General features: G+C 47.8%; 1 protein-coding gene across 3 annotated transcripts in view; it reads left to right on the top strand.

Moving 5' to 3' along the window:
• Positions 1-13,123, top strand: part of BICDL1 (BICD family like cargo adaptor 1) — a 52,450-nt gene extending 39,327 nt beyond the window's left edge. Inside the window, exons 8-11 of one of the 3 annotated variants that reach the window (XR_010990210.1) lie at positions 1,646-1,776; positions 4,352-4,472; positions 5,333-5,441; positions 8,956-9,033. Coding sequence is in view for 2 of the 3 variants with exons in the window: in XM_068161782.1 (XP_068017883.1) it covers positions 1,646-1,776; positions 4,352-4,472; positions 8,956-9,156 (453 nt within the window). In the remaining variant the exon portion in view is untranslated. Of the gene's footprint in view, positions 1-1,645; positions 1,777-4,351; positions 4,473-5,332; positions 5,724-8,955 lie in introns of those variants that run through there. The other 2 variants (XM_068161782.1, XM_068161781.1) reach the window with 2 other exon arrangements.
• The last annotated feature ends 847 nt before the right edge of the window (positions 13,124-13,970 follow it).

Here is a 13,970-nt window from a genome sequence, read left to right as displayed (position 1 = left end):
TGTTATATGGAGAAACATGGGGCATAACTACCAAGTGCAGCAGGCATTGCTCTGGGAGAAGCCCTCCACCCTCATGCAGCAAGCCCACATCTCCTGCAGCTTTTGCTGGTAACCAGCCTCACACTTGCTCAAGGCTAATAATTATCCCCACCTCCCCCAGAAGAGGCAACGTTGTTATCAGTTCAGTAACAAAGAAAATCAATGCACATGGGAATCTGGTCCGCCCAGGGCAGCAGTGCTTTGCTGCCCTCACTTTCCTTTGTGCTGTCACTGGTATTGATACAATGAAAGGGGAAGGAGGAGTCCTAAATGGCTTTTGTGACCTTATAGCACCAGACATTCATTGCTCCTACCTGAGAGCAAGGTGAGCTCCTGGAGACAGGAATTGCTGACGCTGGACAGCAGCATCACACTTTCTGCCTTGTCTGTCTCCTTCCTCTGTGGCATCCTATTCTTACCTGAAACATAAAAGCAGTTAAAACCCCAGACCTGTCTCCAAATGCAGTTTTTTGGGCCTCTTGCTCCACCTTCTTCTGGGATTGCAGCAGAAGTGCTCAACACCTTTCACATAGCTCCCACCACTGCTCTCCATCACATCCCTGCTCTGAGGTGCACCCTGTGCTGGGCTGCAGGACAGCACAGCTCAGGCAGAGCTCCCTGGTTCCCTGGCAGCCCAAGCACAGGGTGGTGAGCCCTAGCACAGACAGGGTATGCTCGCACCGTCCTCCCACCTTGACCCAGCCATGCCACACTGACGGCAGATCCTCCCACACCCATGATGTGATGAGCCCTTTTTGACTGCCTGCCCTCTATTTAAGGATTTCTTTGAGGATTCAAGCACTGCTGAGCTGCATTTAGTGACAGGAGGTGGCTCAAATGCTGGTAGGATTTCCAGGTGGTGGAGTAGCGTAACAGAGCACGTGTGTGCCCTAGACAAAGAAATTAAATGTGTATGAAATATTGCAAAGCTGTGCTAATGCAATCCTTGCATGATTTCACACCCTGTTAACTCACTCTGCACGGGACCATAATGACAGAGCATTTCTCAGTCTGTTTAAGGCTCTGCACATATTTTAAAGTCTAACTAAAACTGCAAGATGGGCCAGTAACACCTTGCATAGCGTGAAAGAGGATTTCCACATCCTTTGTCTTCAGTTTCATACTACTTCAAGAGATACAACAGCCTCCTCCAAAAAAAAAAATCTTATTTGCTACTAAATGATATTTTCAATAATTTAACCCTGAAAAGATCAGAATACAGCAGGCAGAAACAGAGGATGCATGCACGAGACAAACTGCTTGGAGAGGGGCAATATTTCAGCACTGATGCCATAGTGACAGCGAAGCTGCCGGTGGGTCCTGCCCTGCATGGCTGCACAGCTTTCAGTCATGTTGCTGCACATTACTGAGGCCATCCTGGTGACCTGTCTTACCCAGGCCTGCACTGCTAGCATCCTGTGGTGAGCTGGCAAACGTCATGGGGGGTTGCACCAGCAGTAATAACTCCCTCCCAGCAGACACCGCTTCTCTGACAAGCAGGGGGGCTCAGCCTCCAGGTTGGCCCATGTGACTTTTTCCCTCCACCCCTACTCATGATGAATTTGTCTGAGCAACCCCTGGGTTCATGCCCTCCCTGCGCTCACAGGTCACACTGCTGAGTGTGGAAATGACAACGCTGAAGGAGGAACGGGACCGACTGCGAGGCGCTGCTGAAGACAAGGAGGCAAGCGAACAGCTCCTGCAAGCCATCAGGGACCGGGATGAGGCCATTGCCAAGTAAGTGGTGTGAACAGCCAAAGCCAGGCTGGGTTAGCAGTTATGGAAGGCCTCAGCAGGAGGTGATTCCAAGACTGGTTTCTCCACAAATTTCAGTAGCTCTTGCAAAGCAGTGGCGTGAGTCTTGGCTTTGCTAGTATTGGGAAGTGCTGCCAGCAGCTTGGGAGTAGGGCAAGAGATGCCAGTTTCCAGAGCTGCCCCATGTCAGGATTGGGGACATTTAAGAGGATGCTTTGAACCATGTTTGTGCCATCCCTAGTGCTGGTTTGAGTCACAGCAAGGAAAAGAGAGGGAGTGAAATGGCAGGTCAGCCTTATCTCTCATACTTTTGCTCTTCCAGACACTCAGCCATGCTTTCCTGCCCATTCCCATAACAGCCCTGCTTGGGCTTCTTCCCTAAATCATTTCTCTGGTCACTCACTCTCATTTCCTGTTTCAGGGTCTCTAGTCTTACAATTCTCTGTTTTTCCCTTTAGGATTTTCCCACTTTTTTGCCTGTTTTTTCCCCCCCCCCATCCTCCTCATAGACCTGTGTTACCCCATACCCTGCTTCCCCAGCTTTCTGCTTGGGCTTGCCACACTGCCCTGAGCATTTTTTATCCTGAGGAGTGGGCCAGAAACGTTCACCCCCATGTGCTCTATATAGAAAGGATACATCTGATAATCTCTGCAATAAGCAGATGGGCCAGGAGAGCAGCAGCCCATCTCTTTGTGGAAATGACTAGTACTCAAGCCTTCAGCAAGAGGAGGAGCACAAAAGCATTGCACCTCTGAGGATGTGGCAAGCTAAATCAGTGGACACATTCCCTTCATCTTTTAAGTGACCTGATCATCCTCTCCTCTGGGTAGCCAGCTACCAAATTCCCATTGCTCTCCTCTGTAACACCTCCCTCTGTTGGCAAAAATCAGGAGCATCCCAGCTGCACTGCTGGGTGCGGAGAGGTGGTTCTGACATTTCCAGTGCGTGTGGGTTGCTGGTTCTGCCGTGGCTATGGCAACGCGCTGCCGCCGTGACAAATCCCCCAGTAATACCCAAGCAGCAATGGAGAACTTCACAACAAAGGGCTGTTTAAGGTGCCCAAACCCACAGCTGAGAATGGAAGGGTACACCTTCTCCACAGCATTAATGACGCTGCTGGGACAAAGCTCTGATATTTACGGCTGACTGTCCTGCGGTGACAGAAGCCCGGAGGAAGGGGGATGTGACGAGTGCACACGGGTGAGTGGCAGGTGATTAATGAGCAGAAAGTGGCTGCAAGTCAAAGCAGACAACAGGGTCTCATTGCTAGAAATTAAAGCATTCCTCCACAGGCTGAGCTGCCTGGGAGGCTCATGATATGCTTCCCATCTTGCACCTCAAGGGTTAAGCCACTTCCATTGAAGCCCTCCCAAAACCAAACCCTAACTCTGAGCAGAAATGAAATCACTGCCTGAGGCAGACATCTGGCATGGAAAATTTCTAGCTTGAAGCCAAAGTTTGGCAGCATGGGAAGCAATAGGAAGATAGGATCCTGTAACAGGAGATGTTAAGCAACTGCTACCTGGAATATAAACATGAATCCCAAATTGCTTTTCTGCAGGGGAGCACAAGGGAGCTATTAGGAGGCTATGAATTATCTACAGTTAATAAGATGCAATTAATTCTCCTGAAAATGTTTGCTAGGAAAGTTGGTTCTCAGCAAGCCATGTTACAGTTTTCCATCACACAGCAGTTAATTGAAAACTTAAGGTTTAAGCTCACCTGTGTGCTCCCAGCATGGTGAGCAGCATTTCCCAGCTTTGGCTCCTTCCTAAAGGACAATTCCTTTCCACTAGCCAGTAGCAGCTAGAACATCTCAGCCACTGAGCACTCAGGGCCCTTTGGGCAACCTTATCCATAGCATCACATGCCCTATGGCTACCAATACCTGGAAAGAAACATAGCAGCAGCAGCATTCCCAAGGCAACATAACCCCACTGAAACTGGGAGCTTTCCTTAAGGCATAACGTTTAATTCAAATATTCTTAACAGTGTCATTCTTCAGAAGCATATGCTGTGATAAACTTTCTTCCCTTCTTCCTTCTTTCAGTTCAGATCACAACTGATAGCAGAGCTGTACTCTTTGAGGGGCTTTGTTTATCTATTTTCCATTGCAATGCATTGATCAAGTGCTCAGACACAGATCATGTGGTTTTTAACACTTACCATTTCCTTTCCCATGCATTAGCAAACAGAAAAACTGAAAATTATTTGTGTGTACCTTCTACCTTGGTTTAGCTCTCAATTTTTAGTGGCAGATCCTGCACACAATCCAGGCACAATGCATTGTCTTACACAGCAGTGTGTTGGAGTATCTTTGGGTATTCTTCATAATGTGCTTACCAGAAATCTGCTGGGCTTATAGTAATGATGTCCATAGTTCTGTCCTGCTCTTTGCATTAATAGTGTCCAGAATTCAGTGGGGATGAACAGCTTACAATTTAGGGACTTGCCAGTGAAAGGAATTGTTGACTTCTCCTCAAGGATATGTTTCATACTTCCTTGGGGAAAAAATAATAGAAAGTCACATGCCCCAATTTGCCTCTCTCCCCCCAGGAAGAACGCGGTGGAGGTGGAGCTGGCCAAGTGCAAGGTCGACATGATGTCCCTCAACAGCCAGCTGCTGGATGCCATCCAGCAGAAGGTAAACCTCTCACAGCAGCTGGAAGCCTGGCAGGTGAGCAGCACCCAGTCACAACAGGGCAGGGTCTGGATGGCACACAGCAGGCACCTTTGGATGACTTTTTCTCCCTCCCTGTGGGTTTGCTGTAGTCTCAGCTAAACCATCCATAGGCAGAAGCATTTGCTTTTGGCTTTACAGGAGCCAGTCATGCACTAGTGCTCAGGGTGGGTTAAACACAGCCCTCTGCTCAAAGCCTTTCACCTGTGAGCTTTCAATTAGTTATGTAGGAGTACCCTGTGAAAATGGAGAAACAAACCAGACCTGATGCTGCATGTGGCAGAGTAACCTGCTGTTGCCTGGGGAGGGAAGATGTCCATGCAGGAGACATCCCTGTGCAGGTGTGACCCTGGGGACATGTGGGCACAGCACATCCTTACATTTCCATAACAGAGCAGAAAGGTGGGAGGCAGAGGTTGTGGTGACTGTTTTGTGGTACCGCAGCGCTGTTTTCAGCAGCTCAGAAGATCCAACAAGATGAAGCTAAACCACAGCTCTCCACCAAGGTAAAATACCCCAAACCCGCAGGAGTCCAGCAGCTGGCCTGGAGAAGTTCCACATGGGGTCTCTAGGAAAAACCATGTGAAGGCAGAGAGCCCTTGAGAGCAGACAAAGCTGCTGCTTCTGCAAACTAGCACCAAGGGAGGGCCACTTTAATAGGAAACAAGCAGGTACAAGAGAAAAGGTCTGGGACAGTTACAGTAATTTGTTGCAGATGATGCAAGACCCTGACTCTACTAACAAGAAGCCTGACCAGTAGAAACCTCTCCCATACAACCTTGCTCCTGTTTCAACTCCACTGTGTTTTCGTTTCTCTCTTTTTTTTTCTTCTCTTCTTTTCTTTCTCCTGCTTACAGTTTGCTTCCTCAGGGCTTTTTACTATCTGGCTCCTTTGGTTTCTGATCTAGTGGCCTTTCTCAGTTCCTGTACCAACAGCTTTAGTCGTACACCCCTCCTGCCTTTGAGGTGAGCTCCCCACACCCTTGCCAAGCACCCACCATCTCCTCACCTGCTCCATTCACTGCCACTATCACCTGCATCTGTCTCTGTCCTCACCATCATCTGGCAAGAGGGGCCAGTGGGGGGTCTCCATCACCCACAGATACTCTGCACACACACCCTCCTCAGCCCAGCATCAGGCCAGGGCACAAGGGACAGCATCCTGTACTTCTCATGGCGAGGTTGTACCCTCCCCAGATCACCATGGGGAAAGCCAGGCTGAGGTACACACACCATTAGCCTTCTGTATCCAGCATATCTAGTCTCTAATACAGACTTAGATTTTACTTGTCAGCCTCATTACCTAGTAAGTGATACTCAGTGCTCTGCATAAGAGCTGTCTGTATTCAAGTTCTGATTCAGTTTGGATGAGTGGTGCAAATTAAGACCTGCTTACTGGTACATTCAGTGTTTAGTGCTGGAATATCCCCAGATTAGGATTTTACTTGCAGGCATTTGCCTTGTCACTTCACACTATGTCCCCCAATTGCAGCAGTATGGTGACCCCAACCCTGTTCACATCAACTTTCTGAGATGAGGATCAGGCCCACTAGCACTGCAGAAAGTTGTCTCCAACATACTGACATAAATTATTATTACACAGTAGCAAAAGAGTTTCCAACACCAAGCTTCCCCAGAACAGAGGCACAGAGCCAGTCAGGTAGTTCATGGGTTTTAGGGACTGTTTTGCAAGGCTGACTTTCTGAGAAAATGGGAGGTGAGCTTCTCTGCTTTAGCTGTGCATAAATGGAGGCTTTAATCTGTTAGAATTTGCTCTTGCACACTTCTAGTCTGCACTTTACCAAGGACCATCAACAAGATGGCGGGGCCACAAGGATGATCAGAGGGCTAGAGCACCTCTCCTATGGAGACAAAGAGTTGGGGCTATTCAGTCTGGAGAGGAGAAGGCTCCAAGGAGACCTTTTTGTGGCTTTCCAGTATCTTAAAGGGGCCTACAAGAAAGCTGGGGAAGGACTTTTTAGGGTGTCAGGGAGTGATAGGACTGGGGGGAATGGAACAAAAATAGAAATGGGTAGATTCATATTGGATGTTAGAAAGAAATTCTTCCCCATGAGGGTGGTGAGACACTGGAACAGGTTGCCCAGGGAGGTGGTAGAAGCCCCATCCCTGGAGGTTTTTAAGGCTAGGTTGGATGTGGCTCTGAGCAACCTGATCTAGTGTGAGGTGTCCCTGCCCACAGCAAGGGAGTTAGAACAAGATGATCCTTGAGCTCCCTTCCAACCCTGACAATTCTATGATTCTGTAAGCACATAATCATGTATAAAATAGGCCATAAGCAAAATCCCACACACCTGAGCCTAGCACAGGAGTGGATGTGCACCTCATCCTTGTGCCTGATCTGACCCCCACTGCTGTTCATCATTATCTGACTGGAAGCAGGGTTGGGCATTACTGCAAGTAGAGAAGGAGTATGGAGCAGACTTGCAAGTGAAGAGGGCTGCTCCTCTGAAAGGAGAGCTGTGTGGTTTCAGTGCAATAGCAACAGGGGCACTACTAGTTTAGAAAATGTTGTGCTGCCAGCAGAGAGCTGCAGCCTGTGTGGCCACAGCCACCAGCCTCTGAGGTCATCTAGAGCAGCTCCAACCCTTATCTTACACAAGGGAGCCCAGCTCCAGCTCACAAAGAGGTTACTTGCATTTACACCTCCTTCAGACTCACCCTTTCTGCAAAGAGCAGATATTCCTTCCTGGAATACCCAGTGCACAGGGGTACCAAGTTATCCCGTTTTATGGGACGACTTCATCAGTTGGGTCTCATGCTACTGGTGTTTGTCCTCCCTCTGTATCCCCAGACATTCTTGAGCCCCTGCCCAGGGCAGGGACCACAACTCTGCCCCAGCCTTACTGCATACATCTACCCCAAATCTGCACAGCTAAGTTCTGTGGTCTCTGATTCATGCATTGGACAGGCAGGGACCCAGATGCAGTGCCCTATTAATACTACTGCATTTATATATATATACACACACACTATGTATAATTTTTGAATACATATATAAAAATCATACTCATCCCTTGTTAAGTGGTTAACCAAGGACACAGATCTGCCACACTGGAGCCTAGGTTCTTATGCCATTTGCTAGAAGAGGTGCCTTCAATATCCAAGTGTCCACATTTTCATGTGGCAGCTTCACCTCTGGAAACTCGTTTCACCTTTATGCTGATATTTACCTTAACCTCTTCAACTCTCCCTCTGCCTTTCCCCTTTCTTGCCCTGCTCTAAAATGATCCAAAGCTTCTTTAGTCCATGTAGCTCTGCATCCCCCTGCTCTCTCAGTGAAAGTCCCCATAATAAATTCAGGTCCAGGCTATCAATCCTTTTCCATGCAGAAAAGGCTGCAACAAGAGATTTGCCGTCATTCAGGTTTCCAGCACAAGCTGGCTGGTTTTATTCTACGTTGAGCTACAAAGCAGCTGGGGCACCCACTGGGCAATGGCAGCATCTTCCCTTCCATTTCAGTGCTGCCCCTGTCCTGCACAAGGTGCAAGCACTTCCATCACTGCGGCCCATCCAGAGTGTCCTTATCCTCACCAGGTAGTGCCCTCGGTCCAATTCAGGGACCAAACCTTTGGAGAACATTTCTCCTGTGGGTCTAGTTTGTGTACACATTCTCACTAAGCTACAGCTTAAATGTGCAATTACAGCAGAAATAACAGATCTGAAGATTTAAAATGTGTGGAAGTGATAGTCAGGTTTTCAAGGAACACATTAGCATGTCAGGAGCAGCAACAGAGCCAACTGATTACTTTGTGTAGAGCAATTTCCTAGTGCTGTGCAAACATGGATGAAACCAGGGGGGTTCTGGTACATCCATAGTGCAGCTGCTCATGCCAGGCTGGCAGTCACTCTCCTGGCTCTAGGGCAAGGAACAAGTCTAAGGGACAAGTGTGGTTCTCTTTGGTAAGTCTGGTGCAAAACCCACATAGGATCTGGTGGGCCCATGCCTGGCCCCACCCCCTCTGCTCATGGCAGCACATTCTCCAAGGAAGCCTCCCTAGCAGTGGCTGTGCAGGCAGCTCTGTCCTGCCTACCTGCCTGCTTGCTCCACATGGCCAGCAGAGAGACCTGCTCAGGACAGGCATCCCTATTATTTCTGGCATTTGCTTTCAGCTGTGTTTGTTCCTGTTTGTTTGTTTCTCCCCGCAGAGGGGACATCTGCAAGCTGCAAACAGCAGAGAAACACAGTTTAGGAGTCACAGAGTCCCAGGCAGGTCTGTGAGACCACCTGAGCAATTTATCACTCAAACTGTGTGATTTGCATCCCTTGCTCACTAAAAAGCTCATGGCAGCAAGCAAGGCTGAGCCTGCGGCTAGGTGGGGAGTTACACCTGTCCCCAGTCCTGTCATCCCTCCTTCATCTCATCACAGCACCCTTCACCTCCATTTCAGCTGCATCCCGCAGGAGCTCCCTCTGAACATCAGCTGCTACTAACAGTGCTCTCCTCTCCCTCCTCCACAGGATGACATGCACAGGGTCATCGACCAGCAGCTGATGGACAAACACCCGAAGGAATGGAGCCAGCTCGCTTATTCCTTCTCCAGTGGCTACGGCGCCAAGCGGAGTGCCAGAGCCTCCGCCGTGCCCAGGCCGGGGGCGCCGGGGGACGAGCCTGCTGGGGCAGAAGGGAACCGTCTCTTTTCCTTTTTCAAGAAAAATTAATTTGAAAAAGAGAAACCTCTCCAGCAGTTCCTGCTTCGAGATGGGGAGTGGGGCAGCTGCCCAGCTTGCTGAGGGACCCAAGTCTGATCCAATAAGAAAAAAAGAAGGGGGCAAAGGAGTTAACCTTTCAGACTCTGCACTATTTACACCGCACCTGGTCTGAACCAAATGTTTACATGAACTGGAGATTTGCAAACTGACAATGTGATACTAACAGAAAGAAACTTTTCCTATTCTTTAAGTGAAGTGATAAACTTCAGGGTATATTTTAGGAGCTCTGGCAAAGTCCAGTTTCTGCTGTGAAGAATAGTCTGATTGTATTAAAAGCATTCTCGTGCTGGAGAAGGAAATCAGCAGCCCTGAGACAAAGCAATGCAAGGGATTGAGAACGGCCATCATAGTGAGCACAGGAGGAAGAAGAAGGCTGAATGCAAGAGGAGAGAGGGGAGCTGTACCACTCTCCAGTCCTGGCAGCTTCATCCATCCCACTGAGATTGGAGTTGCTCTGGCCCCAGCACTGCCATGTTTTGCCAAGTGTAGCATTCTATGTGGTGGAAGTTGAGTCCTCACTGCAGATCCTGCCTGGGCACCATCTCCCCTGCAGCTCTGCGTAGCTGCTCACCCCTCGCTGGGAATCCAGGCTCCTCGCAGATCTGGGCAGTGTCAAGTGGCTGATGTTACTGTCTTCTTTAGCTCCCTTCTGTTACAGAGATAGAGATAAGAGTTGCAGAATCTGTAGTGGCACAGAATGTTAAGGATTTCTTCCCAGGAGACTGACCATCTACAACAGATTACAAACTGGATGAGAGTTGTGGATGTTCAGTCCCGGAGCACCTACTGTCCATCCAACAGCCAAAGGTAGTTGTGGAGCTTCTGCAAGTCACACACCTTCCCCCAAAGCCACGTACCCCTGCAGAACAGAGAAAGAAACCTGTCATTTTCACTGGCACACTGAAAGCCTAACAGTTCACTGAAAGCCCAACTTTGATGCTGGATGGGCAGACTTGATCCTCAGAAAGCACGCAGGCATCTGCCTTCACTAAAGCCAAAGGCAATTAGTGTATCTGCAAAGCTCTGGAAATTCTGCAGCTTTCTCTGCCCCCGTCACATTAGCTATGGCCTGATGAAAATGATGAGTGTTTGTCCCTTCCTGTGGGTTATTTACTACTCAGCCCTTTGGCGAGCCACATCTCCTTTTGACTGAAGATGATCAGAGCCTGCTTTGCTGCAAGCATGACTTGATCAAGAGGAAGGAATGTAGCGCATTTGCTGTATGCACACAGTGGTGCTGGAAATCCTGCAATACTTAAATAGGGACCTTCCCTATGCACTGGATGGGCACCTTACAGCTCTTCTCTTTAACACAGTCTACCATCATAAACCAGCAAGGAGCACCAGCCTAGGCTCAGAGATGTCCTGCTGTCATGCAATTTCCACACATTCTCCAGCTCATAATACCCACAGGCCATAATTTGTTTTCCCATTGCTTTAAAGAGACTACCACCTACACTGTCCCACAGGAAACAGAGCTAGGTACACGTTCAGCTCTGCCCTGCTCAGCAACTTAGGTGCTAAAACACCATCCTACAGGAAGCTGCTATTCTCTGCTCGCTATTTACAGTAACAAACTTTCTGCTAGAATTAGGTATCAAACACCTTCTTCAAAGAAGCAGGTAAGAGATTGGTGGCTTGAGTTTATTATTACTCAACTTATCTATATGATACAACATCCATAATACCTCAGTATAAATATCCTTTTTGCCTACAAAGATTTGAGCATTCCCATATTTCCTTGCTAGCATGAAACTACCACACTGGTATGAAATCATCTTGCACTGAGGTAGCTCCATGTTGCAAGGAGCAGAGTACCCTTTGGGATTGAAAATGATGGTAAAAAGCTGAGCAGTGAAACCCATTGACTTGAAAGCAATGAAACTTGGGCTGCAGATCCTGCTCCAGGAAATAGCTGGGTGAAGCACTACCAGTACAGTTTGATGATGCTTACAGGGAAAGGAGTCTAGAGTCTCACAGGCAAGGAAGGAAATTGAACCTTGACCTCTCCTTTCTTGGCAATGCTCAGCTGTTGAGTATCTGCTTGTACCTGCCTGTGCAAGTGAGGGAAAGAGACAGTGCAGTCCCAAGCACACTCCCAGGATGGCAAGACCTCATCCCCCCATCTCACCTGTGTTGTGACCCTCAATAGTGCAGACATGAGGCACATGCTCAGCATCTCCTGCTGCCAGGACTCAGTTACACCCATCTGCATCAGCACTGATACCTGCAAAATGAGGTGTGGGTTCATGGATGCCAGCGATACCTGTGAACATTTGTCCTATATGCTGTTTGAAAGCAATGCTCTGCTTATTGTGGGAGAGCCATCTGAACATCTTGGTCCTTGCACACCTTTATTCTGCTGTCAGTTGTCACTTCCTAAACCCAAACAGCTCTCTTCAAGCCACATGCCCAGCTGTGTGGGTCTCTACCCCCATGAAGATGTATGGATGAACACGTGTATGGATGCAATCCTAAGGCATGGGCCTTAAGTTACCCAGTGAAGATGCAGTAATGAGATGAAGAAAGGTGCCTTCTGCTTCAAGTTTGCTGAAAGTGACTCATTCAGTTGCAGGGGTAGGCAACTGAAATGCACAGCACTTCACTTAAGGAGGAACCTACCTTAATCCCATTGCAATTTTATTTATTTTAATAGTGGTGGAAGAGATTGCAAGAGGAAAGTCAGCATGTTCTAAGGTGCCAGTCGGGTATGGTTTCTTAAAACTAGCCCCTTAACCCTAAAGACTTGGTTGCACTACTAAACCCAATTCTCTTCTATTTCTGGGTTTAATGAACTGGACAACACACCAAAGGAGACCTCCTTGTGCTGAGCTGCTACTCAACAGGAACAGAAACTGCCTTAACATAGCAGCTAGGTTTTGTTGTTTTGTCTTTGAAAACCTCATCAATGCTCCTTTACACTCTCATTTGCAATGTTGTGTTTTAACAAGGTCCCAACTACTTTACCTTGAGCTGTCATTAAAACACTCATCTCCATCCTGTCACGGCCAGGAGCCTGGAATCATCCTTGCAGTGCTGGGTTAGAAGACACTCCACTTGTAATACTTCATGATTCCAGGACACACATAGCGTAAAGGACACCATTGGCTCCAGTGAACAAGATGGAAGAAGCACTTTAGTCCAGCAGGTACTCAGGATCCCAGAGCAGATGTAAGGAATGGGATCAGCAGCTCTAAAGACACCACTCACCCTTGCTTTTGAGATAGTGGTAAATAAACCAGTAGTGCTGCACTGTCACTGTTCAAATATTGCACAGGAGATGCCTGCTGAGATTAAGGTTACAAAGAACTTTCCCACAGTTAAGTAAGAGGTGACTCTTCAGGCAAATGTTTGTTATGCTAGCCTAAGGGAAAAGGGATCCATCTCCCTTCAGTGAATGCTGCAGAGGAAGCAACTGTAAACAAGAAGTAACTAACAAGTGCGTGCAAGGGAAAGGCAAGTCAGTAGCACTTTATCCTCATACAAACACAGATCAGCAACTTGCCATTGAGATGAACAATAGATCAATAAGTGACAACAGGATCATTTTGCACAGAGAAGCAAGAAGTGAGGTTAGAGGCAGTGCTGCACACACAAGGACTTGAGAGCTGCGTGCACTTGTCTGGCTTAGAAAGGTAAATTCCAGCTATGCCTCTACAGCAGGCAAACCCCACTCAGCTCAGAGAGAGAGATTGTTTTAACCAAAAAGCCAAGAAAGGAGGTGCCTGGGTGCTGCAGCAATGATTCCCTTAGACTGAGAGGGGAAAAGCACACAGCAGGGACAAGCAGAAAGAATGTATCTATAGATATGTACATATACCACAGTGCTGTAATTTTTGTATGTAGCAGTCATGTAAATAAATGTATGGTTTTTATAAGATACCTATTATAAAAGTCTATAAAGGCATATTTTTAGTAAAAAAGATGCTGTACTTCTTTTGTAAATAGTTCTCTTCAGAATAAACCAGATCATTTATACGACACCGTCTGGGCTCTCAACTGCTCATCTTGCCTAGCTGCAGAGCAGCCTCATGTTTTGAACTGCCATCTTAACAGCATCTTTAGTGCTTCATCTTCCAAATGCAGCTACATAAAGCACTTGCATGTGTTCAGGAGAGAATGGCTCTGGAGAAAGAACATATGCAGCTTTTGTACCTCCAGCCACTAAGGAAAACACAAAAGGCAAGCTTGTAAATCTTCACCTTCCAGCCATCTGCTTTATTTTCTGGCCTTTGTACAGAGGGATGTTCCAACTTCAGTGGGGTTAGGCACAAAACACAGATGGCCCTGAAACACCTCCAGCTTGCACCAGCTGCAGTTCAGACCATCTACAGGTCCTTGGGATTTCCCTCTACACAGTCATACCAGAATGACACTGACAGAAGAAAGCTTCCCACAGCAAGCTTTGATCACACTTCTCCAGAAGCGAGGACTTGCCTTCAAGAGCCTGTGCTCCAAGGGCAGGCAGGGGAAAGGGAACACCAAGGGCAACGAGCACAGCCAACGGCTGCATAGTTCCTACTCAGAAGGACAAGCCTTCATTTCCTGGGAAAGGAGACTCCAGATGCTTTTTAATGAGCTCAGGGTCTAACCCTTGCTGCCTGTGAGGAGAAGCTTTCAAAGCCTGCTCAAACACTGCTGAACAGAAAGACAAGAGATTACAGCAACACCATGAACATCTCACCTTCATGCAGAAATGCAGCCACCAGTTCCAGCTTATGCTTTTACTCACATTGAAAACTAGAATAGCAACTAAGCATTTG

This window comes from Melanerpes formicivorus, unplaced genomic scaffold (assembly GCF_026170545.1).
Source record: "Melanerpes formicivorus ecotype bairdi unplaced genomic scaffold, bMelFor1.0.p_v2 SCAF_60, whole genome shotgun sequence".
Classification (NCBI taxonomy): domain Eukaryota; kingdom Metazoa; phylum Chordata; class Aves; order Piciformes; family Picidae; genus Melanerpes; species Melanerpes formicivorus.
This window is presented reverse-complemented; position numbering and strand designations above follow the sequence as displayed.